We start from the raw sequence: 25,380 nt of genomic DNA on the forward strand, positions 1-25,380 counted from the left end.
CTCTAAATCAAGATGTATCACATGGATATTTTTAAATGCTGCAAATTCATTACATGCAGTTGGTGAACAATGGCCTGTGTGTAATTTCTTGTGATGTGTTTGCTCTGGGGTCACTTGCTGATGATGTTCGATTGATGTAATGCTCTTTAAAGAGGCAGAGAGAGCCACAGAGTTCAAACTGTTAGCTTAGACTTTGAGCAATGGACGTGTGTGTGATTTGTCAATAAATGTGGGTTTGTTTTTGGAAGTAAATGCTAACTATGTTAATCGTCCCGTTATAAAGTAATGTTCATTTATGTTCCTTCCTTTTGGCACGTTAAATGTGTTCATTTATTTGATCTGTGGGTTATTTGCTGCAGGTCAGCTTCTACCAGGTCAAGGGATCAAGATGCTCGATTCTTTTGGTTGCTCTTACATCTTAAAGCATTTTTGTCAGGTCATTTTTACTGTCATGGACATAATAAATAAAATTGTATCTTTTTGCAAACCCAAGATAATACAGATCTCCAAATGAACCACCATTTGATGATTTACAACCACACAGCAAATGGTAAACAGTTTAAAAACAGTTGTGAAGAGCTCTGGACTGAAGTGGATCTCACTAAAACAATGCCTCCAATTACGACCAGAAATGGTTACAAATGATTGAGGTTGAGGAAAAGATCCACTCTAATGGGAGCAGACAACAGCTTTGTTGGGGTATCAGTATCCCTGATAAGAATTAGCATTCCTTCAGATGGACTAGCAGTTTTCATTAACTCACTCATAAATCAAGCTTGTCTGTTAAATGTTATCAAGAGCAAAATAAAAACTGCAGCCAAAGCTACGACAAATGATCTTAACAATAACATCTGGAGTTTTACAGGCCACTGAAAACCTTTTCACAACAAGAGCCTAATTAGACTATTCAGTTTGTGATTATAATGCAAATGTTGGGAAACTCTGTGCAGCAGATACTATGAGTTATGTCCTCTTTGATATGAGGCATATATTAAGTTATACTGTGAATAAAACAAGGAGGTTATACTCTCAGTACTGGAAGCAGAACATCTCTCCCTTTTTGATCGTGGAAACTCTCCCACTTGTCCAAAAAGACGTCCAAATAAGCTGATGGAGAACAGCTTTTAGGACGGGGGGAAAACAAAGGAAGAGAAATAACAGTGAGCTAAAACAGCACTGTTTGATTTCCTCTCTGTGGTGCGTTCGCTGACAAGTCAAGTGTGAATAACACGTTAAATAAACATCATTCCCTCCTTCTGTTAGTCAGTGCTATTATTGAAGCAAGCTTGTCTCTTTCTGTGCGGGGTCACATCTCATCCACAGGGACTTGTGACCCCTTCAACCCGACAAGTGACAACCTCATTTCCACTCCGTAACCATCACAGGCCGCTATAAATACATTAGAGAGCGCTCGGGACCGCTGTGCCCACTTTTAGAAACAAATAAGCAGACTTTATTCCTTTCGATGGCATCCAAAGTGCGTTTCATCCGCTAATGAAGACTGAAAATTGCAACACGTCGAGCAGAAAAAGACATCCGCTGGTTAATTGAATCATCACGCTTGAGCAGGTTTGAGATTAATTCCACGTAAGGAGAAGATCAAAAGCGAGCCGGTTAGAAGGATGTCGAGGGGGATAAGAGCACTGAGGCTTGTGGGATAATCCCATTAAAGAGCTGCACATTTATTCACTCTGAGGATCCACAAATGTACAGTATGCAGAGGATTAGGGCGAAACAGCCAGTGAAGGAGAGAGGTCACAAGCAGACCTGGTTTAGAACACTGTGCTGTATTTTTCTGTGCTCGCAGTATTAATCCTTTAATTCTGATTTTGAGCAATGATCAGCCACGATGAAAGCCGTTTCAGAGTTTGTCTCTGGAACTGATTGGATTACAAATATAAGAAATGCATGAGTCATTTAATACTGATTGCCAAGGACGTATTTAAACACACTGGATTAAACATACACATTTACATTGTACATGTGCAAACATGTATCATTGCAGGGTTTATCAGTGACGTCTCCTCTCATTACGAAACATGCATTAGTTCTGAAATTAGGCTTTATTGTTCTGGAGTGTAAAGTTAAACATATACTTTAGCATCTGCTGCAGAAACAGGGCAACAGAGTATTTCTACAATGCACCACTGATGAAGGGCAGCTCAAGTTCACCACTGAAAGTTTACAGTCATGTGACTCTGTGAGATTGTTCTCAGGCACTTTAGTATCTGAGCTACATGCTATGAGGTCTTGCTAATGCTGATGTTTAGCTGGTATCATTTCAAAGTGTCCATCATCTTAGTTTAGCATATTAGCATGCTAGCACAGTTGATGCTGATGGGAACCTCACTGGTCTTGCAGGTATAAACCAATGTATTAGATCGATGCAAATTTGGACCTGATGATCATAGAAAGATAAAGTAATCACCAAAGTTATAAAAATTCATCCTCAGGGGGACAAGAAAATGTGTACCAAGTTTAATGACAAACCCCCTCACAGTGGTACAGATACTTCTCTTATTGTCATAAATACAACTTCATTGTGACACTAGAGAAAAAATAGAGAGACCAGAGAAGACGTTTAGATTCATCATCTGGAAACCATGAACGTCTGTGCAATATTTCCTGCTTTTCCATCCAATAGTTGCTGAGATATTTAAAGTAATAATCTCAAAGACTGTCATTTAAATAAATGTCTCTTAAGTCACTATCCATCGCCGAATGAGGTAACACAATGGTGATTGAGCCTATGGCCCACTGATGAAAGCCTTTGCATTTGCAGTATTACAGACTGGGTGTCTGTGGCGACTTTCACAGAAAAATTCACAAGCAGCGCCCAGTTAGTGAAGCGTTTTCCATCAGCCAGCAGTGGTTGGTCTGCCAGAGAGGGTAGGCGGAGCTAAGCGGATGCTTTTCAGGTCTCTGCAAGTGTTGCGAGTAAACAGTAATCTACTATGGCTGAACAAACAAAGAAAAGATCGATGACTACAGATACAACTTCAAAAATAAGTGAAAATCCAAAGAAAAAGAAACAAATTTGACGCTCAGATGAAGCAAACAGTCTAAAAAGGAAAGAGACCAACAGCGAGGAAAATCAAGAGTTACAACCGGAGCCAACCGTGAACGTCACACATGCAACACTGTCCGGATATCTGGGAAGTGTGCTCCCGCAATTACCGTTTTGTCACGTCCAAAGTGCTTTCACTAGCCTGGGCTTAAAAAGCTAGATGTGAATCTTAACTTATATATCTCTGCTCCTGCATCCTTTAAAATCGACAGTTTTTGCTCAAGGCATCTGATACGTATGTTAATGTGATGCAGTTTTACCAAAAAGCCCAAGGACATCATGTTTTGTATTAAGCACTGGACTGGACAAAAAAACACTCCCACTTTTCCAGATCTGAAGATTGAAGAGATGTAATTGTTAGGGGGAAATGGATGGGCCCTGCAGGAGAATACAAACACAGAGTGAACATAATGAAAGGGAAAGAAGCTCATAAAAACAGAGACTATTAAACAGGTCGTTTATCATGCAAGGTATATTTATTTTTAAACTGTCAGGGCCATATAAACAGAAGAAACAGCAGACATGTCAAACCTTTTGATATTAACCAAGAGCAGCAGAAGGAAGGCTTGAAATTAATGCTTGTGCTGAGAAAAATAATGTATCATAGATTGTCTTGACAACATAATAAAAAGAAAACATTTAAATCTGTCCTCATCGTTACATTTAAGACGAGGTCACATAAATAAGCTATGATCAAAGCCAACATCATCAGAACACTAAAACTAAAATATTTGGCAAAAACAATACAAAATATTTAATGATGGTATTCGTCAAACTGGTTTATTTACAGAGTGATGAATCATGTGTGTGTGTGTGTGTGTGTGTGTGTGTGTGATCTTATTCCACAGTGCAGAAGTTATTCACACTGTTCTCTCGGGTCTTGGGCAGCTCGTGGTTCTCCAGTAGTCGATACTGGAAGGACACACGGTTGATATAGTTCCCACTGGACACCAGCCTGACCACTGAGTTATCACAACCAATCTTCATCTGAGCTGCAGGGCCAAAGAGAGAAAAAAAAACCAGATGCTTATAGTGGAGCACATAAACAGCATTACTGTTCTCGGGCCAGCTCCTCTTTAGCCTGATTTAGACCTCTGCGCTGAATCTATGCGGAGCCTACGCAAGCAGCCTGGCTATGATAAGTATACATGTCTTTGTTCTGTGTCTGTTTTGTATTAAACAAGTCAACCCAGATAGTGCTAAATCAATAAAGACAGGATAATATAATATAAGACACATATATGGTGCAGCATGTTTCAATTTAGTATGCAGTAATTAGGGATGCACGATATTATCGGCACATTATCTGCAGTTTATGGCTTGAAAATGACGGCATCGGAAGATACTTTCCGCCGATAAAACCACGCTTTAATTTTGCCTAAATGCTCGATTATGCCGTAAAACAGCTTGACGTAATGCTACAACATTAACTCAGTGCAAGTGTGCATGCATTGACTGCACCACACCTCTTCCATCAAGCGTGAAGAAGGGTGCAAGATGTCTGCGGTATGGCAGTTTTTCAAAGTTTCTGAAACGGACACAAGGTTGATTTCATTTTATGTATTTGTTCCGTGCAATCGGTAAAAGTTGCCCCAGCTGTGGCTATTGTCAGGACTGTCTCAGAGAGAGCATCATCCAAGTCTGTCTAAGTTGTATGAATATTACAGTTTTATATGAAAGAAAATGTTACATACAAATAAATACGGCATTTTGTACATCACCAAAATGTTTAAGTAGTTTTCTTATATTGCCCAGTGAATGTGTACATTTTAAAAAGCACTGTATTATGTTATTGCATGTGCCGCTGGGCCACTAGAATAAGAGTAGGCATGATATCAATTCCACTACAGGGGACACTTGATGTTCTCTACAATAAGGTGGAAAAAAACATGTGCCTAATATATCAGTATCGAAATCGGCAGTCGGCAAAAAGTGTTAGAAAATATCAGGGGCAAAAAATCCAATATCATGCATTTCTCGTAGTAATTGCTCACTTCAATGTACGCGAAAGATCCTTCATGATACCCTTATATTGGTTTTTGTGGATTGTTTTTTACTGAAAATATGGAAATCTATTTGTGTTCATTCTTTTTACTATTAGAATCAGGTAAATATTTCATTATAAAATACATTTTGCATTTTAAAATATCCACATGTGGGATGTTGTTTTATTTTGAAGGACTCCTCTGCAGTATTCTGGAGTTACCAGGTCTATTCGCAAAGGTTCATTATTGATTTTCATGGGTAGCTAAAAAAACGACCAAACTGCTCCCCCGACACCTCAGCCAATCAGAGCAATGTAGTTTGATGTAGCAAAAAGATGCTAGGCTAGATAGCTAGTTCTTATATCTAATTAGTATGGCTTTCAGTTCAACATAATACACAGAAGCCTAACATAACATGATTTAGAGTTACCATTTTATATATAACTTAAACTACACTTTAATTTCTGTAAAACTGACTTGACAGTGGATTCACAACATTCCACATCAGCGGCGGCCATCTTGGATTGTATTTTAAAAGGCCACATAAGTGCTGCAGTTATCTTGTTAAGTAAACAGTTATAATTGACTTGACCTACATGGAAATCCGTCTGAACGGGGGGGGGGGGGGGGAAGACTCTGCCAGAGCAAATAAAACATGACCGCACAGAATCTTCTGGATCCCAGGATACATCTGCAATCGGAATTTCTTTTATTGGAAGCATATTCTGACCTGGGATGGGATGGGAGGCCTGCTGCTTTCACACAGTTATAAACAGTGTTTGGATCATAATAGCCAGCAGGGATTTAGCTTAAATGTTTTTGTCAACACACAACAAAAAGTGTGAAACTGTGTCAGCATAACTTTCAGGAAGAATCAGTCGCAGATGGTGAATGGCGGACACAGGCATATTATTGTAGGCTTAGTGATAGCACAGTGTAGCAGTGTAACAGTTAGTTTCAACCGAGCAAATTGATTGGACAAGAGGCACACCATGAGCACTGATATAGAGTACAACAGCACTGGGAATTTTAACTATACGTATCACTACGCCTCAGGTGTTCTGAATGTAGCTAACAAACGTCACGTAATTAACCTTAACGTTATCTAGATTGTAACAAGTAACTGTCTCAAAATAACATTTGAATTAAACTATGAACTGTAACAGAACTAGTCGTGTTGAAGGAGCCAAATGGCTAATTAAACAGGAAATAATGACCTATTTTTGTACATTACTTCTTACTAATATATGTTTATATAAATGTTGTATAAAAGCCGTGCTGAACTGAATATCAGCACGGCTGTCTTTATCGTTGAAATAAGGCCGTGCTAATATTCAGTTTAACAGCACTCCCTCTCGTGCCGTATTGCACAGTAAAGTACAGTTTAGGTGGTGTTCAGTAAAATAAGTCCAAATTAAGTAATTTCCAAAATAGTTCCCTGTTTACAGATTTACAATGTAGGTAAACAAAAGAAGGGTTGAGACTCACCGAGCCCATTGAGGGAGAAACAGAGGTCGGCGACGGGAAACATCTTAGAGGTGTCCACCCCATTCCCCCCCAGCAGCTCCACATAGTCACCTGATCCAGAGCAGCCCGACCACGCCTGCCTCTGTGAAAGATGAACAATAACATGATGCTGAGGTGCAGCTTAAGCTAGATAATATGAAGGTAGCATGTAGAGGTTTAAACACTATGCTATGAAGAAATATGTTGATGAGCAGGTTCCTGTTTTGTTTGAATCTTGGACATGCACTGGGGCACAAATGTGAACTGATGCATAATCCTGCTTGCTGGAGAAGTTTGTAACGTCTGTGTGTAGAGTATGCAAGCAATAAAACAAGGAAGTGTGTGATCACACGTGGGGGAGCAGCTGCACTGCACCGTCACTCCAAAGTTGTAGAAAACATGGCTGCTCGAGGATCGGTTATTCAGCCTTATATGCACGAGCCAGAATCACCAGGAGGTATCGGAATGGTAAGTTGAAATCTTGACAACCACTTGACTACAAGCTCGTGCAAGAAGGCAGCCTGAGGTGAAAGACGATTGGTCGATTTCAGCGAAAGCAAGGTTTGACGTAGAAATCTGCAGCTGTTCTGAACGGCCCATTTCAGAGGCAACCTTTTTAAAAATGTAATTCTGGAAAAACACAGTCTGAACTGTGAACAATAAACAACCAAACATGTGAAACCCATGAAAATATGAGAATATCCATTTAAATGAAATTGCCCCTTCAAAAAAAATCGACTTAGATAATGCTTTGAACACATTTGTCAGCTCTCGCTGTGTTGGTGAGAAAGACAACAGATCAGGAGATCATTGTATTTCATAGGGTAGTGATGAGTTCATGAATGAAAAATGAAAGTTTTTTTTATCTTACTGACCACTTCCTTCATGAATTCTTCTTCCTGATTAGCCAATGAACTGTACAAAAATAGTAACAACTGTTTCTATACTAACTACTCAAACATGAGTTAATATTTTTGTGCACTTCAAGTAGTGAATACTAACTAATACCTCGTTATTGTTTAATTATCTTACCATTACTTACTCCTTTTGTGTCCCCTATATATATAAGTGGTGAGTAACAAATCAGATCTGACACAAAGAGGAACATAAAGAAAGTGGTCAGTATGATCAAATTTATTCAGGAAGTAATCACTATGCTATGATTCATAATATAGGATCTCCAAGTCTGTTCTCTAGTGACTCATCATTAGCTACTGTATAGTTTTCTGTTATAATGTATTCATCAATAATAATAATAGAGGTCAATCCACCATTACAATCCTTTAATTTGATATTTTGTTTTCAGAAAAACACTGTACAGCAAATAGGCCAAAGGGTACGTCAACATTCGATTCTCTGTCCATCCTGTTTTCCATTCTCTCTTTTATCGCATACATAAAATAAGATTATACGCAGCTGTATTTGGGTTTGAAAAATGTTCAAATCGTCTTTGAAATTCTATCAATTGACTTTGGAAGACTTTCAAGTTTCCACAACATTTGAGTCGAAAATGTCAGGTTGTTATATTTGGCCCCCTTGCAGATTTACATAGTGTCAGCGTCTGGCAGCCGGCGTCAGAGCCGCTGCCAACACCTTCAGGAGTCACTTTGTTTTGTTCTGTCTTTTATCAGCGTGATCTCCACTGTTTTTGTTTTTCTCTAACTAGCAGAGACTTGGGTTTCATGTGATGTTTTTCATTTAAAGTTAATAACTGCCTTTGAGCTGTTAAGAATATTTTGATTGCATTTCCATATTTGAAATAATTGTGTTCTGTTTGGTTTTTAATCTATTTTATCTTCGTCACACGCTGAGCAATGACACATGATAAATCAGGTTTAAATTGTTCTCTGCTATGAGTTCAACTTTTAGTTGCTGATGGTTGTAGACAATTAACTTTATACAATATGCATTATTTGAGATTGTGATGAGATTGGTAACTTTACTTAAACCTGTAATATATTTCTGGGCCACTCTAGGACAGCACAAACACAACATCACTGTTTGAGTTGCCAATTTGTTGCTTTTTTACGCATCCAACAGTTACACAGCACAAGATCTTTGATCTGAAGCTGTGTCAACGCGATGGATGTAATTCCAACTCCTGAAGAAAATATCTGGCTCTTTAGCCGCTAAATGCTCCACTATGTTCACCACATGCTCGCTAACTGTGTCTGTTTTCTGTTTGGTTCGCAGCAGGCAGGGTACTGTGGGTTCTCAGAAATGCAGCGGCAAGATGAAATGGTACCATGGAAGCGATGACAGTGAAGCGCAACAGTAAAGCTTCAGGTCAGACAGCTCAACAATGAGCTGAAACTCATTATGAAGCTCATTCACGTGATAATTCTGTATGTTCATCACTACGAATGACCCCTTTACCTCTACTAATTTCAAGTCTCCATTTGACATGGTTGTTATAAAACATTGGTTTTATCCTCCTTTAAAATCTTCTGACCCGAGTATTTTTCTTCTCTACAATTTAGACATATTTATAAAATCAGAGACACATCACTTTATCGAACATAAAACAGCAAGTACAAGCCAAGTAATTTGATTGGACAAGCGGCAATCTATGGGTGCTGATATAGAGTATAACAGCACTGGAACTTTGAACTATATACATTACTCAACAAAGGGTTTTCTGAATAACTTTAATTAACATTAAAGCAAACTTTATTAGTCGAGATGGATCAAACTGCCACCTCAGGGTCACACACTAAACTAACTGTCAACACACTCTTACTCGTTGCATGATAAATGGAAACAAGCATGTACATTATAGAGAGTAGTGTGTCTTGCTTTGAACAGTCCAGTTCCAGTCAAGTTGCAGAACTAGCTGTGTTGATAAAGCTTAATAAATGATCAAATAAAAACATACCTAATTTGTTGTTGCTTATTTCTTGTAACTAGAAATGTATGATAAAAGCAATAACACACTCAAGGTCGTGCCATTGTACTAAATATCAGCACAGCCATCGGCAAGAGGGCGCAGTGCCGATATTCAGTACAACAGCATTCCCTCTTGTGTTATATTGCTTGTAAACTGTAGCGTCTACTGCTCAGTGTTGCTGCTAATTATAGGCCCGACATAGCCTCTGTTCAGCCGCACAGGTGTTTTCACTTTGCCTAATGAGACCTTTTCCAGTAAGTCTAACCAGACTGTGTTGCACCTGTCAGAGCTCGGCACCGCGGAGCAGAATCACTCAAACACCAGCGAGGGTCTGCAACCTGTTTGCCAAACCGAACATTGATTTTGAACTCTCCACAACCCTGGATTATGTTCCATGACAATATTTTCAGGAATTCATTGCAAGAGTTTTAAAATAAACTATTTCTCCAGTATCCAAGCAATGGGAAATATAATAAGGGAAGTAAAAATACTGGATTATTTTATCAGCCAAAGTTTTGTATTTTGGAAAATGTATCTATTCACTCTCTTGCCAAGAGTTATGAGGATTAAGATGTCCGTACAATGATACAAAACAGCTTGCCTGGCTCACGTACAGATCATCTTTTTTACACTTCAGTAAACTACAGGCTGATGCTAAACAAGACGACTATGGGAGTCTGCCTCAATCTCCTGACTCCTCTGTATCCTCTCCCTCTGCCTGTTCAAATCTGAGGTCCATAGAGTCGCTTTGTCTGACGCTGCATGATTAATGTATTTCATTTGTGCAAATCTTCACTCAGTATGTCAACCTCTATTTCTTTTACTAGATGTACATCTTTCATCTTTAAAGGTGCTGGAAAGCAGATTTAGTTATGTCCGACAGAGGCTGCTCTGCTAACTGTCTAACAGCTGTAACATCATATTTAACGGACATATTTTAGCTATGTAATTTTCTATTTTTGAATCACGTTGGTAAAGTTTGTTTCATTTTAAAAATTTTATACATATTTTAATTTTACTATTATTATTATTATTATTATCTGGAGCCTCTCCTTCCTCCTGAAATGAACAAACTGTTTTGCCATTCAAAGGTCAGACCTTAGCCACGATTGGCTGACAGTATTTGGAGTGACCGCGTGGCCCCTCCCCCACGTGTGCAGCCGCACTGCACTGTCACTCCAAAGTTGAAGAAAACATGGCTGCTCTAGGAATGGTTATTCGGCCTTATATGTACGAGCAAGAATCGCCAGGAGGTGACGGAATAGTAAGTTGAAATCTTGACAACAACTTGACAACAAGCTCGTGCGAGAAGGCAGCCTGAGGTGAATGACAGTGAATGACGATTGGCCAATTTCAGTGAAAGCAAGGTTCTACGTAGAAACCTACAACTGTTCTGAACGGCCCATTTCAGAGGCTAAAAACACAGAAATATGCAGCTTTCACTTTTTCACTGTGAACAGTAATACTGTTAAGATATGGCCCCTTTAATAAAGTGAACACAGTTTTGCAGAAACAGTTATTTTTATGAACTGAAATCATGGTCAGTGTTGTTTCCTCCTGCATATTTCTCACAGCACACAAACTGAGCCAGTTATAAAAGTACTTTTTATTTGTAAATAGATAAAATATAAATATATAAAAATCACAACTCTCCAAAAGCCTGTGATGATATGATGATGATGATCCAGATGATAGAGGAACCTGATAATGCAATTTTGTTCAGTTGACCTACAACAACCTGCACAGCTGCAGCGATCTTACATGTTTGTCTTTCTGTAGCTATTTTCATGACTTTGGTTAAGCTGCCTTATATGTACAAAGAAAAACAACACAACTTCTAATCATTCCCTTCAACCTGTATTTGGCCATTTATTTCTCTAACAGGGGGAAGCAGCAGTAAGTGAACACAGAACCAGCTCTTTGTGAAGAGTTGAAACACTCTTGGATGTTGGCTGCCGTTCAGAGGTCTGGAACAGTTTCGCTCTAATAAGGGTTCATGCTCACGGAAATGTAATCGTTTTGAAAGAAGGCTGATAAATCTTAATGGTGAATTGAAGATTTACTGACTGTAAATAAGATTATGTAAAGCTGTAATAACATAAAGCTTTATATAATTAGTATGACTAATATCTCCTCTCACGTATGTGGCTTAGTCTGTCGAAGACACATTACATCTGGTACTTCCACGGTCAAACTGGGGGCTACTGCCTCTTTAAATAGCTCGATTCTCTCTCAGGTAAAAATACATTTGTTAATTTAAGATGAATTAAATTTAAGTGAGGGTACGAGGTTGGGGGTTAATGTGTCTCACCTGTGGGCTAAGCTCATTGCTCTTGGCCTGCCCGAGGCTCAGCTCCATCAGTCTGATCTCCACGGGGTAGATGATGGAGAAGCTGCAGTTCCTGCGCTGGTGTGGCATCACCATGGTGAAGCTGCCCTCTGGACTCTGGGACATGATGTTACAGGCTTTACACACACACACACACGCACACACACACACACACACAAACACAACACACACACAGACAGAGGAAGAGAGCTTTGGAATTAACAGTTCCCCATCAGCAGAGAAACTCATTACTGACACCTCATGTCACAAATTGGACATAATCAAGGCTGACTGCGGGGAGGGGACACAATTAGGGCTGAGCATGGAAATCCAATCCCAGCTCTGATGACAGAGATCAGAAAATAATGAAATTTGAATTGATAACAGTGTGGTAGAGTAGACAGGCACCAACAGGAGCCGGAACAGTTTACTCCTGAGGGCATGTTGTTCATTTAGAGACATTTTTCATGGTGAAGGAGCGTGCCGAACAAAGATGGGGAGAGAATAAATGTTATGGAGTCTTATTTGTTTTGTGAGCGTAAGATCTGAAGACCATATATTCTGTTGTTTTTCCAGTTTTGAATAAATGTCAAGCAGCTGCAGCTAACAGTCAATATTTGAATACCACCTCACACACAGGCCTGAGATTTATGCCGTTTCCCTGCAGATAATCCCTTCAAACTCCCCCTTTTCTGTGTGTCGGTGCCCTTTCTTTGTCCGTCTTTGTCTTACAGGCACACTGTGATTGTTATGTTGCTTGACACAGTGTTAACACCGTGTTTGTCAAGCAGCTGGAAAACAGGTGCATCCCTCTTTTTCAATCTCAACCTGTCGCTCTCGGCCTTGATTAATGCTCGACCAGGCGCAAGAGGACCAGGAAGAACACACATGCATGCACATGAGCAGGTACACTAAGGTAGCACTCACACACTAATCTGATTCAGATGCAACCAGCCTCTGGTGCTTGTTTTCATTCTTTTTTTATTCGTGTGGATGTTTACTTTGCTTTAAGGCTTTTTAGAGCTCGAGCGACATGAAGGACGTGCAGAAAGACTTACGGAAAGGGTTGTGTAACTTTTTGACAGAGAGGGTGAAGCCGCTCTCGGGGCTGTGTATGCGGAAGAAGATCATGGCGACGTTCTGCGAGGAGCGGCTGGAGGCTCCGGGTCCTGAGGACGAACAGTAGTCTGTGTAGCGCTGGTGCAGAGGGAGCGGGTGGTCCTGCCTGCTGGGGAACTTCTCCCCCTTCAGAACCCAGCCATCAAACATCTGGAGAACGAAAACATGAGACCGTGTAAAGTATTCCAGGTTTTTACCATAAAATATTCAATAAAAACAAAGTCAGAGTGTCCTCATGTTTTAATTCATGATTTCCCTCGCATAATATTTACTACTAAGCAAAATATTTCTCTTGAAAGGAGAGGAAGCATCAGGACAGTGTTGAGCACAAAAAAGAGCCAGAAAAATATAGTAGATAAGAATCACTCAAACGTTAGAATATGAACTTTGATAAGCTAAATGGTCGCTAACTTATTAGGGCTCTTTCTTAGTTTTATGTAAAAAAGACCTGAAAGGAGACAAATAAAACAACAACAAAAACAACATAAAAACATTAGCTTGTTGAGATAAAGTCAACATAGCCCAACATTACTTTACATTATAGTTCCCATGAAACTGCTAGCAGAGATCCTTCTGTTACCATGCTTAAAGCTCCTGTGAGGAACTTTGTGTTTGTGTTGATTTTGGCGCCCCCTGTGGACAAAGCCGTACCTTTTATCTCTTTGATGATTTTGTCCTGTTCTTGCTTAAGTGGTGGTTTGTAATCAAAAATCTCATCCTGCTTTCTCTAACAGTCATATGTATCACTCACTTTAAATTTCTGCCCTGGAAAATGTAAACAAAGGCAGAGTGCACTTAATTGCTTTGTCTGACACCAACCCCTTGCCAGCGGTTTCAGGCATTAAAAATAACTATATAGAAATAATCAATCTTGTCGCTGATGGTCTGGTTTGCTTTTGTAAGTCATATAGAGTCATCAGAATTAATTTCAGTCTGTTTCATAACCAGTGAAAAACTCCTCACAGGAGCTTTAATGTTGAAAATGATTTACAGTAGCTTATAGCACTGAATTTGTGAACATTTAAACACAGGCATAACCATAGACTGTAAAAAAAGATGGACGAAATGACAACTCCCTAAAAGTGAAGCCAAAACCTCTCTATCGCCCCCTGCTGACTGGCTGCAGTATAGGTCATAAAGCCCGCCTCCTCCATGTTAACAGATGGGACATGAGTCAAACTAGAAAATCAAAATACACGTTTGTCATTATAGTTAGTTCTTATCATGCTGATTTACGTCCAAGTGTTCATTTTTCTGACAAGTTTAGTTTTGATTAGTTATTTGATGCTGTAAAAAGGAGGATTGACAGCTCTGATGACAAATACAGCTCCTGCAGCCGATCTGTTGCGGATTAGCAGAGCAGAGGAGGAACGGCGAGAGCCGATGTCTACTCTGGCTCCAAAAGACATCACCATCGCAAGATGGCAGCGCCTGCTTCTGGGGTATTTTGGCTTCACTTTTATAAAATGAGAGTAGATGGAGGAGTCATTAGTTAGAACCCCGAACCGCTAGCTAGCTTGTAGGTCTTGTGTGTGATGAGGGAGGGTCATAAAAGGGTTTCAGTGGACACAAAATTAGCAGACGCCCCCTAGTGGAGGATGAGTCATCAACAACAGACTTTGAAATAGCATTAGGAATACTTACAGAGCAACTTTTTGGTTATTGTTGTGCCAGATACCGGTGTATAGGTGACATTCGGTGCAAGATGTTCATGAAAATCTATTTTGATTTACTGGGGACTTTAAGTGTCTTCTCTCAGGCTGTTAGTTCAATATGATTTATAGCACCATGTACACTGCTGTGTTGTGAATCATTTTTAATTAAAACCATAATCCAATATGAATTTCTATAAATATTCTGTAAATCTCATTTATACAAATAGCGTGTTTGAACAACATGGGGGTTTGCTGAGGGTTGTGTTGAGCATCTTTAGAAGGGACTGATCTGTGCAGGTTGCATGTACCCCGAACAACCTGTCTTTCTTTGTCTCTAACATGCCTTTTACCACTTTGGCCCACACGGACTGAGACGTAGAAGTAACTGGGAGGCTTGGCTTCAGAACCAAAGCCTCCTCTTCCCACACTTGCTCTGGGAAATGTGACCAATGCAGAGAGGATCCAGTGTGGTGTTTGGCCCTTAAACGCTGCCTTAACCCTGCTTGGCACCATTTTAATCAAACACAAGAAGATGAAATGGAATTCAGGGTTCAACTTCCTGTCTCCCACTTGCGGAGCGGTTGGGGGATGTGTGGGTGTTGTTTTTTTTAGAGGAGAGGAGCCAACCTTGATAAAGTCTCCGGCGCTGCAGTCGATGTTGACGTCAGACAGCTCCAGGCTGATGACCTCACTGGGCTCGGCGATGATGAAAGCAGCGCAGGCCAGCTGAGGCTGAGACGCCACAAAGGTGAAGTAGCCGTCAGTGGCCAGCATGTCCAAACATCCTACAAAACAACACAAACATGTGAGAGGGATTTACAGAAAGCTTTCACTCTTTTGAGCACAAGTAAACATCAAGAAGTTAGTTTGACCTTAGTCCTTGTGTTATGTGAAGGGTCAAAATAAATCTTTTTCTAAATAACAGCAAAGAAAATGATCTTTATTCACATTTCAAACACTTTGTGTTAATGTAGCATTAACATTAGAGGAAGTTTGTTCATATTTCCTCCAAAGTCCGACACCATCAGGGTAGAAAGATTACCTTAGGGTCTTTTTAACTCTGCAGTTATATCATCAAATTTACACCACAAAAAAACACACAATTATAACAGGTGTGTTGTGATAAAAGCGAGGGGTTTATACTGATGAATTCAGTGTTTCTGCACAGTGAAGACGGCAGATATTCACAACGTTTGTAATACATTACTGATTTTTTTCTTCATACAAAATACTTAATTGGTACTAAATTCAATCAAGCTTCAATTTTAAGAGTTTATAATAAACTCTAGGGTTAAAAGTGTGATGGTAATCAGCTTGTTGGTCAGACACAACAAAACATTTCCAGTGTTTCTAAGTCAAAAGTGTTGACATGTGTTGACTGGAGAGTTGTTTTTGCTGCTCAGCAGAGCTGAGTGTCCATTCTGATACAGGTGGAACAAACTCTATATGACACAGTGATGTGTAAAGTAGACATGTAGGTATGGGTGATTCAGTAATTAATTGATCAATCAATATATTCATGATGGTCAGTTAAGCTGTAATTAAAACTCTGCACCTACTGTTAAAACTGAATCACTCTCATCAAGTGTTTGCTTGTTTGTTGAGTCTGTAACGTTGTTCTGCTTAATCAGCTGCTGAATAAAGCCATTGTTTAGAGCTGCACTTACTGAGAGGTCGGCGGAAAATAAAATCCTCTGATTCTCTCTTCTGGTCCAAACTGAGCAGAGAAAATAATCCATCTGAAGCCTCGATGTCCTGAATGAAAACAGGAGAGAAATAAACGTCACATTTTAGCTTCCGGTCGTGCTACCTTCAACTTTTCAGACATCAGTTTAACCTGCCTGCTTAAAAGTGAAACAGCGTAGAATTATTGATTAACAATGATAACTCTGACCTCTATGTAGCGGCTGAGCCCGATCCGTGCTGAGAGGGAAATGAGGAAGAGGAGGATGTGCGCGCGCGGAGACACAGACATGCTGAGGAGCGTCTCTGAGTGAATGTTTCCTGATAGAGAGGAGAAGAACTGCCGCTGCCTGAGAGCTGCCAGCTTTTATAGCAGCACAGACACACAGGCAGGCCTACAGCAGAGGGTCACTGCAAGAACACTGAGCCGTGCGGACTTACACTCATTTTAATCATGTGTGTCATTCAGACGCTTAAATATGCCTGGCTGTGTGACAACTAATCACAGCGTATAAGTAGCCTAGTTAAAAACATCTTCAAAGTCATTATAAAAACGTGGCATATTGCATTAAATTGTAACATAATATTGCATTTTAGGCTAAAACATTATGCAGCGGTTCTTTTTTTGGCACTTAATATGGAAAAGGTTGAAACAAACCAATCATGTATCCCTAAAGTAAACGCGTGTATATTTATCATATGTGCATCATATTTGAAATCCAATGAATTTTACGTATTTACGCCATCATGTCATCTTATATTTATAGCGTTAGGGTGCTTTTGAACATATTTCCAGTTGCAAATGAAGCTTTGCAGGAAACTTGACATTTTCTCTGTGGATGGTACGGAGAGAATGTCACGTTTCACCCAAATTGAACCCAAATTTGATGAAATATACATTTGCATACAAGACACACATAAAGTGTTTTGTGGAGATTTCATAAAGGAATCAGTTTCTGAAAAATTAAAACACTGATTGTGTTTACTTTGTGTTTACTTTGTAATGGGTAAAATACTTATGGAAAGAAGGAAAGGAAAGATGGTGGCCCAATATTTAAAGCTCCTGTGAGGAGTTTTTCACTGGTTATGAAACAGACTGAAATTAATTCTGATGACGCTATATGAGCTACAAAAGCAAACCAGACCATCAGTGACAAGATTATTTCTATATTGTTATTTTTAATGCCTGAACCTGCTGGCGGGGGGTAGGTGTCAGACAAAGCGATTAACTGCATGCTGCCTTTGTTTACATTTTACAGGGCAGAAATTGTGAGTTGTGAAAGTGAGTGATACATATGACTGTTAGAGAAAGCAGGATGAGATTTTTTGTTAAAAACCACCACTTAAGCATGTAAAGGACAAAATCAGCAAAGAGATAAGAGGTACGGCTTTGTCCACAGGGGGCGCCAAAATCAACACAAACCCAAAGTTCCTCGCAGGAGCTTTAAAGGTTACTGCATCAATCCACTGTGAGGTACAGGTCTGATGTCTGTAGGTCCTCAAAGCAAATACCATTAATAATAGTGCGTCATATATTCTTTGTTTTCTCTCCTTTCTCTTGTATCAACAGGACTTCTTGTGACAGAGATGGCCTGATGGGGTCTGGACCATCATCCATCTCCTCTGAGATGCAGGCTGGACCTTGGTTTGCCAATGATCTCCTCTCTCTCCCTTCACTCGGCTCTGGGCTCAGTGACTCAACTTCACCAATTCTCTGTGCTGAAACAAGACCTTACTTAATTTAAAAGGACCTTCTCCATCTCCCTGACATTATTAGAAAAATCAATGAAAGGTTTTTGTGATTTGTTTTTCAACTTTAACAGTTGAGAGAGAATGGGCTTCTGTGGCTGCAAAAGCCAATAAACAACTTTGATCAACAACTTCATACAATAATTCTGATGCAAATCTTTGAACTCAAGGTGGAAAAAACAGAGTGTGATCTGTGAGTTGGTAAAACACTTATGTTAAACTTTAGCACACAAAGAAAATCACAGGATCATTATTCTTAAACTGATGAAATGATGACATACTGGTGTTTCCTTTACTTTGGCGGGCACGTGTCTCATTACCAGAGGGCTGTATGACTGCTCGCAATAAGGCAATAGTGTTGGGATTCTTTGCTACCAACCACATGATAACCAAAGCATTGAACTGTCTGGCTGTATTCAAAGGCACAGCATTAATGCTGATAAACAGAGATAAACTCTGAGAGAACATAAAGAGGAAACAGACGCACATTATAAAACAGGAAATGAGAAAGTGAGAGAAGAAAAGACTCTGAGGCTGTGATGTAATCTGGTTTATAGTGACAGAAAATTAAATGTGAGTTTCCTGCTGCCACTGTTAAAAGGTCAAACGGAGATGAGCCGAGTGTAAGAGAAGATGATCATCCTGTCAGCCTTTATTCTGAAAATCTGCCCTGCAATTATCATCAACTAATAATAGCTGACATTTTCTTCTTTCACTGATGAAGGTCTGTGACGCCACTCATGGAACTACAATCCCAAAAACAGCAAACATAATGAACATAATGAATAACATTTGGATTAACAGCCTCTCATGCTGATGACCTATTCAAGGTGTGTTACTTTCATTTAAAGCGAGCGGTCAGCGCCGTAATCAGCCGTCCTACAAAGTGCTTGTGTTGAGAAGATGCCTCAACATATTAGCATGAGTGTTTTGCTAATGTGAGTAACAGCAGGAGGAGAAGGGAAATGTTTGGAAAATGTGTGTGTGTGTGTGTGTGTGTGTGTGTGTGTGTGTTTGTGTGTTCAAGTGCTACAAGTGCTTGTCCCTGGTTTCCACACAGATGCTGCCATGTGTGTGACGCGGAGCTGTGATTCATACTGTAATCGTTTAAATCCAATTTATTAAATGAATCGACAGCTTTTAATGAACAAGTAGCCCCGCGGCCTTGTTACACAGCTCTGAATGATGAGCAGATATATCAATTCACATTATGCTGGCCTCTTCACAGAGTTAGTCATCTAATCTGATCTATTATAATCATATTTAACCCCATATTACCTCTCCAGAATCCCCCCCATCCTTTCACTGAAAATCCTGAATGAGTTAAGATCCTGCAGCTGCACAGAAATTAACTTTCTGCACACTTTGGATTAAAAATGCAGCAGAGGCCAGAATTAATCAGTAAAAACTACATTAAAGTGATAATCTCAAAGATGTGTTTTGTTGTCTTTGGCGGCACCTGTGGCGATAAACTGTAATTGCGGGAGTACACTAAGTGACGGAAGATGTAGCTGAAGTGCAAAGCTGCCCTTTTTCCAAATCAAAGCAGTTCAACAGGTAGACTGGCACTCAGGCAAAAAGAAATGGTTGGGCAGGGGTAACACGAAAAAGGGAAAGAACTGGGTCACGAGGCCAAGTTCTTTAAAGAGAAGCAAGCTGGTGATCGAGGAAATACAGGCAGGAAGAGGCAGCGGGGTACGATACGATATGATATACTTTAAAGTGGTAATCTCGAAGATCTCTGTTCCGTTCTCTTTGGCGCCACCCATGGCGATAAACGGTAATTGCGGGAGATTGATATCCAGACAGTGTTGCATGTGTGACGTCCACGGTTGGCTCCGGGTGTAACTCTTGATTTTCCTCGCTAACGGTCGCTTTCCTTTTCAGACTGTTTGCCTTCATCTGAGCATCGAGTTTGTTTCTTTTTCTTTGGACTTTCACTTATTGTTGAAGTTGTATCTGTAGTCATCGATCTTTTCTTTGTTTGTTCAGCCATAGTAGATTACTGTTTACTCACAACACTTGCAGAGACCGGAAAAGCAGCCGCTTAGCTCCGCCTACCCTCTCTGGCAGACCAACCACTGCTGGGTGATGGAAAACGCGTCACTAACTGGGCGCCGCTTGTGATGTTTTCCACGAATGTTGTCACAGACACCCAGACTGTAATACTGCAAATGTAAAGACTTTCATTAGTGGGCCATAGGCTCAATCACCATTGTGTTACCTCATTCAGCGACAGATTATGACTTAACAGACATTTATTTACATTAAAAACTCCAGATTATCACTTTATGTAAACAGTATGTTTGATGTAACAACACAAACAAAGCTATTAAATCAGCTGTTAGAATCAGAGGGTTTTGATTGGTGTAAAACAGCTGGAAAAGGATGGTGCATTCATGATGGTAGAAATGTAATGTAGTGAGTTGGTAAAGCATGATGTAAATCAATCCAAGTTTAAACGCTTGCTCTCTCTGTGTCTCAACAAGACAAAGACTACAGCACCATCTAGTGGCAGATCTAGGAACAGGTGGGAACAGTTATGTTGGGTCTCTTAGTCTTATTACAATGAGAGATATGTATGAATTAAAATGAGTTGAATCTTTTAAAGACAAAATCTATTCTGCTCATCAGAACTTTCTTTAAAATAGACGTAGTTCAGCTAAACTGTGTGTGTGCCCTCTGGGTGTGAGCTGTGTGTGCTGCTGGCCTCAGCAGGCCAAATGTTGCAGCCTCACCTCCACGTGGTCAAAGTTTAATCACAATAATCGTTTAGTCCAGGCGCCACCGTCTTAACCCTGCCTTGTATCCCAGCATGCAACCTCCCTCTGCACACCTGCTCCCCGGCACAGACAGCACAAACGGCTAAGTGTTTCTGCTTTGTTGTTCATTGTGTGTTTTCTCCCTCACACACACACACACACACACACACACACACACACACACACACACACTTCTTGTGTGGATCTGTCCGTCAACGCAGCGGTCCAGCCCGGCTCTCCTCACTGCCTGACTGACCCATTCATCTCCTGCGGGGGCCGTAATGAGCCGACCCTCCCCGTTTGGACCGACCTGACAGAGAGAGATGACTTTAAAGCCTGCATAGATTTTCTCCCTCGTCCCCTCCTCCCCATTCCTCTCCCCTGAAAGTGGTTAATTCAGAGAGCATTAATGAGGAGCGATGGATAACACACTCTTCTTTTAATTACCTTCCAGTGGAGTTCTTCAGGGGAGGCCTGGTGACTCCCATCTGATGGCGGACTGTTTGTTTGGTTTGCTTTCAACGGCTAAAGTCTTTTATCTTAAACATTTGGCTGTCAGGATGAATAATAATGACGCTTTTGTGGGTCAGACATAAAGATACTGTATATTAAAGTAGCAAATAACAAAATGTGCAAAAAAACTTTAAAATTCTCTTGGTTTGGCTTTGATTCACTAAACATCCAGAGTGTTATTATGGTTTGATGTCTATGACACACTTTTGAGTGTCAACAAATGGCTCACAAGGTTATTAGACATAACTTGGTTTCTCTGAATAATTAAGAACACAATTATGTGCTTAAAACATGTAAGTTGATTACGCTAAGGTATTTTACATACCAGACAGAGCCACTGAACTCTTTTATTCCTGTCCAAATAAGCAAAAACCCATGGACAAAGTGTGCAGAGATGACTGACGGAGCTTGCAGATGATGAGTATAATTCAACATAATTGTATAATTACAGATCGCACTGTGGAATAATAGTCCTGGAGCAGCAGGGGACGCCTTTACCTCAAGGAAGCACAGTCAGAGAGAGTGACACAATCAGAATGCAGCCGCCCGAAATCTAACAGCTGAGATCCAACTATAGCGCCTATCATGACAGACGTTTTGTTGTCATAGCTCACTCATCACTGACTCACTGAAGCCTGCAACCTTGCAACAAAATAGGAGACAAAAGATTCCTTTAAACAAACATTTCATCAGTGATTCACCTACGATCTGGTGCATACACAGGTTAGCAGGTCAGAAGAAAAAGAAAAGAGATGATTTTAATGAGAGCTTCAGGACGATAATGTGCCTGCTGCTGGGGTTGAATGTTTAGAACTTTGAGGAGCACTTTGGTTTTTCTGCAGGCTCACATGCTCCTGTATCCATCAGCAGCCTCTCAGGTGGTGTGTTTGACATCATTCTTTCAGGTGTAGGCAGTGACCGTCCTCATATACCTGCATAAACAGCCTCTTTGCATACAATTGTGTCCGTGGCTTCCTGAAGCATCTATTTGCCAGCGTGGACGATGCTACACAGTGTTTAATGGAATATGTACAACTTGCTTGCGCAATGTAGGCTAATTGTGTGATCACTTTTGTAGCTGTCCTCATTTAACTCACATTATATAATCACTCCTACCACATGGTGTGACTCAAAGTAAGGGCCGGACAGAATGTGACTGTCTAACATCATTTATCTAAAGGATGTCTGTTCTGTGTGTTCAGGGCTCTCACCATGTCAGTCTTGCTCTGTGCATGGTGCATTTGTACATGCTTGAATAAAACTCACCATAAAGACGTCTTGTTGCCACATACAGTATCTGTTGTTATAGAGATTCCTCCACACGTTGCGCCCAGGTTTGCATGACGACCTCAGGCCAGGCGCAGGAGGAGCCAGGAGGCCTCTGGAGCTGTTATCATAAGGAACAATGGGTCACCTGTGCCAAAAGAAAGAAGAAGCTTTTGAAAGGATTGATTGGTCTTTTTTAATCCATTTGGCTAATAGTCTCACTCTCGGCCTGTTGCAGATACTCAAATTGCCTAATGCCTAAATCGTCTCTGCACTCTTGTAGAGGAGCGACAAACTGTATGTCCAGCTAATTCAGCTTCCTATAACTCTGTTCAGACTGATCTCACAACCCCAATTTGATTATATATATATAAACTGCATCTTGTCCCCTGAACACACAGTTTGAAGTTCCCTGCTTGAAGTTTCCTAAACTCTCCCGCATGTGTGCTCAGGTCGGTGGGTGGGCCTGTGACACTCTGTAGATGTGTTCCTTCATCATTCAGCCTCCACTGTGGTCTGGCCGCTCTCATCCAGCATAATAAACATTGATTAGTCCACATAATCAATGCACTCAATGACAATGATTCAGTGCGCTGCATAAATGTATCGACTGCAATCAGCTATAAACAGCAGCCCTGTTTTTCATGCATTTTCTGCCTTTTATTAGCCGCGTTGTGATGGAACAATAATTGTGCGACTCTCTGCAGAGTTAACATATTTCATTAAGTGATCGCGAGATGAGAGAAAAATCTATTGACCATCTGTCTATTTTTTTTTAAATAAATAAATGATTGTAGGAATGAATAGAAACATTTTGCACAGCGTTGTGCTCTTTTAGACAGTGACCAGCAGGTGGCAGTGTTTAGCTGCTGCTGGCAGCTCTGTGCTGCTTTCTAATCCTGAAGTGAAGTGCAAAAGAAATTCTATTTTCTGCATCTGAGCAGAGGCGAGAGAAGTCAATAAGAAATATGAGCACAAAACAAACTTTGCCTTGCTTAAAATTAAATTCAAATTAGGGGATCCGAATCAGGAAATGTAACCACAGAACAATACAAAACAAGATCAGCCACCTGCCTTCAGGTTGAACACTTAAAAAGACACCTAACCTGTCCGCCGGGGTGAGGAAAGTTTTTGGGGAATACCGTCACACACCTATCTGCCCATTAAACTCCACCTTAGATCCAAGAGCACAGCCTCGTGATGTATCATCTTTCACTAAACAGTTAAACTCAGTAAAACCGTGCAGGAGGAAAACCCCAACGTGAAGCGTGTAACTTTGCTGCTCCTTGTTTCTGCGGCCATGCATGACCGGGTCATGTAATGAATGTTGATAAAGTAGAAAAGCGCGTTTAATCAGGACGGATCACTGTGCAGAGGTGGAGAATGTCAGCGAGAGCAGGCACAGCTGCTTAGTGAGAAATCCAATATTGACTGTCGGGATAAATGTCCTGCATATTCTCTCATGTGTCCCAGGGGCCGCCGTATTATGCCTCTCACGTTAGCACTCCTAATTGGATTAAAAATGGCTTGTTATTGGGAGAAAAATGACTGAGAAAACTAGCATGATTATTGCCTCTCAACAATGTTGGCTCCCGGAGCTGAGGAGGTTCTGGAGAATGTCAAAATGAGGCGATGTGGTTTGTTTTTGTAGCAGGCAGGAGCTTTGATTGATTGTGTTTTATGATCAAACTCATGTGAGAACATGCAGGCACATTCACAGGCCTCTCATCTGGTCGAGAAATGTCAAAATACATCTGGGATTTATGGCATTTATTTGCAACATTCTTATACATTTTCAGATGTCTATATAAGAATCTACTTTGTGTGTGTGTGTGTGTCTATAGGTAGACATGTAATGTATGTATGCAGGCATGGCTGTGAAAGCATGCATGAACAGAAGTGAAACAGACAAATCCATCAGAAAATCCTCTGGGTTTTGGTTTGTGTACCACCAGGAGCAGCCATTAACAGAAAATAAATGCCTGACGCCATAAAGCTGACAGTGTCTCATTCATACTGACACTCGGGCTAAATTAAACATAAAAGCACTGATAACATCATCATTAAATATTGATTTTAAGGATGGTTGGAACACAGAAACACATCCACACACGGCCTGCAGATGAGGGGATTTGGATGAGAGTCAAAGCAGGATGAGCGGAGTGAAAGCCGGCAGATGAGGTGGCTTCCTCCGGAGAGAAAGATGGACAGAACAGAAGAGAGGAAGAGAAAGAAAAAGAAGGAGAGAAAGGGGGGAAGGTAGAGAGAGGCAAAGAGTAAGGGGGGGAGGTAGAAAGAGATTTAAGGCTGAGGCTCAGAGCAGATGTTAGTGTTGATGATGATGGATGCAGGTTGTTGAGATGCAGAGTTGTTATCATGAGAGGCACTCGCAGCCTCCTCACAGCACACTTTCCCCCCAGATGTCACTGTGTGCGTGTGTGTGTGCGTGTGTGTTACACAGCAGTACAGAGGGAGATGCTTAAATGAGCGAGCCACATGCCCAAATGAGCTAAATCTACTTAGTCTCTGTTGCTTTTTTATGAAGTTGTAGAGTGAAAATTCTTTAATGCAAGAAATGTGGCCTCCTTAATGTAAACATAGATGCACTGGAAGACATCACAGCAATGAGAAGAAGCAGTAAGACGCACAAAAAAAAGGAGGGTTAGGAGACTGATTGGCACAGATGAAGCTAATGAACGAGCATCTTTTAAACTCTTAGATGCAGACACGGTGAAAAGCAGCTTCCCTCGAAAGGTTTAAGGTAATTTGAAGATCTCTCACCTTTAACTGTCACAGGAGAGGCTGCATTTCCATGCATTTAACCACGTATCACTGGGCGACCACATACATCCCTGCAAT

At 40.6% G+C, this 25,380-nt stretch overlaps 1 protein-coding gene across 1 annotated transcript; it reads right to left on the minus strand.

Annotated features, from left to right (window-relative positions):
• Positions 1 to 3,524: 3,524 nt before the first annotated feature.
• LOC138610382 (corticotropin-releasing factor-binding protein-like) lies at positions 3,525 to 16,548 on the minus strand. Its single transcript, XM_069683121.1, has 7 exons — positions 16,443 to 16,548; positions 16,216 to 16,303; positions 15,176 to 15,333; positions 12,833 to 13,043; positions 11,757 to 11,911; positions 6,541 to 6,661; positions 3,525 to 4,059 (listed from the first exon to the last, which is right to left on the minus strand). The coding sequence occupies exons 1-7, from the start codon at positions 16,521 to 16,523 to the stop codon at positions 3,905 to 3,907; spliced, it is 969 nt and encodes a 322-aa protein (XP_069539222.1). The 5' UTR covers positions 16,524 to 16,548; the 3' UTR covers positions 3,525 to 3,904.
• Positions 16,549 to 25,380: the final 8,832 nt, after the last annotated feature.

This window comes from Semicossyphus pulcher, unplaced genomic scaffold (assembly GCF_022749685.1).
Source record: "Semicossyphus pulcher isolate SPU_LCO1_2020_fin unplaced genomic scaffold, fSemPul1.0.p SCAF_6, whole genome shotgun sequence".
In the NCBI taxonomy this organism is placed as follows: domain Eukaryota; kingdom Metazoa; phylum Chordata; class Actinopteri; order Labriformes; family Labridae; genus Semicossyphus; species Semicossyphus pulcher.

What these genes read in the sequence shown, in the direction of transcription:
- LOC138610382 (XM_069683121.1), bottom strand. Translation starts at nt 16,523, where the DNA reads ATGTCTGTGTCTCCGCGCGCGCACATCCTCCTCTTCCTCATTTCCCTC. An exon ending in GGCTCAGCCGCTACATAGAG is followed by an intron (nt 16,304 to 16,442) that starts GTCAGAGTTATC and finishes GTTTTCATTCAG; the next exon opens with GACATCGAGGCTTCAGATGG. An exon ending in TATTTTCCGCCGACCTCTCA is followed by an intron (nt 15,334 to 16,215) that starts GTAAGTGCAGCT and finishes GTTGTTTTGTAG; the next exon opens with GATGTTTGGACATGCTGGCC.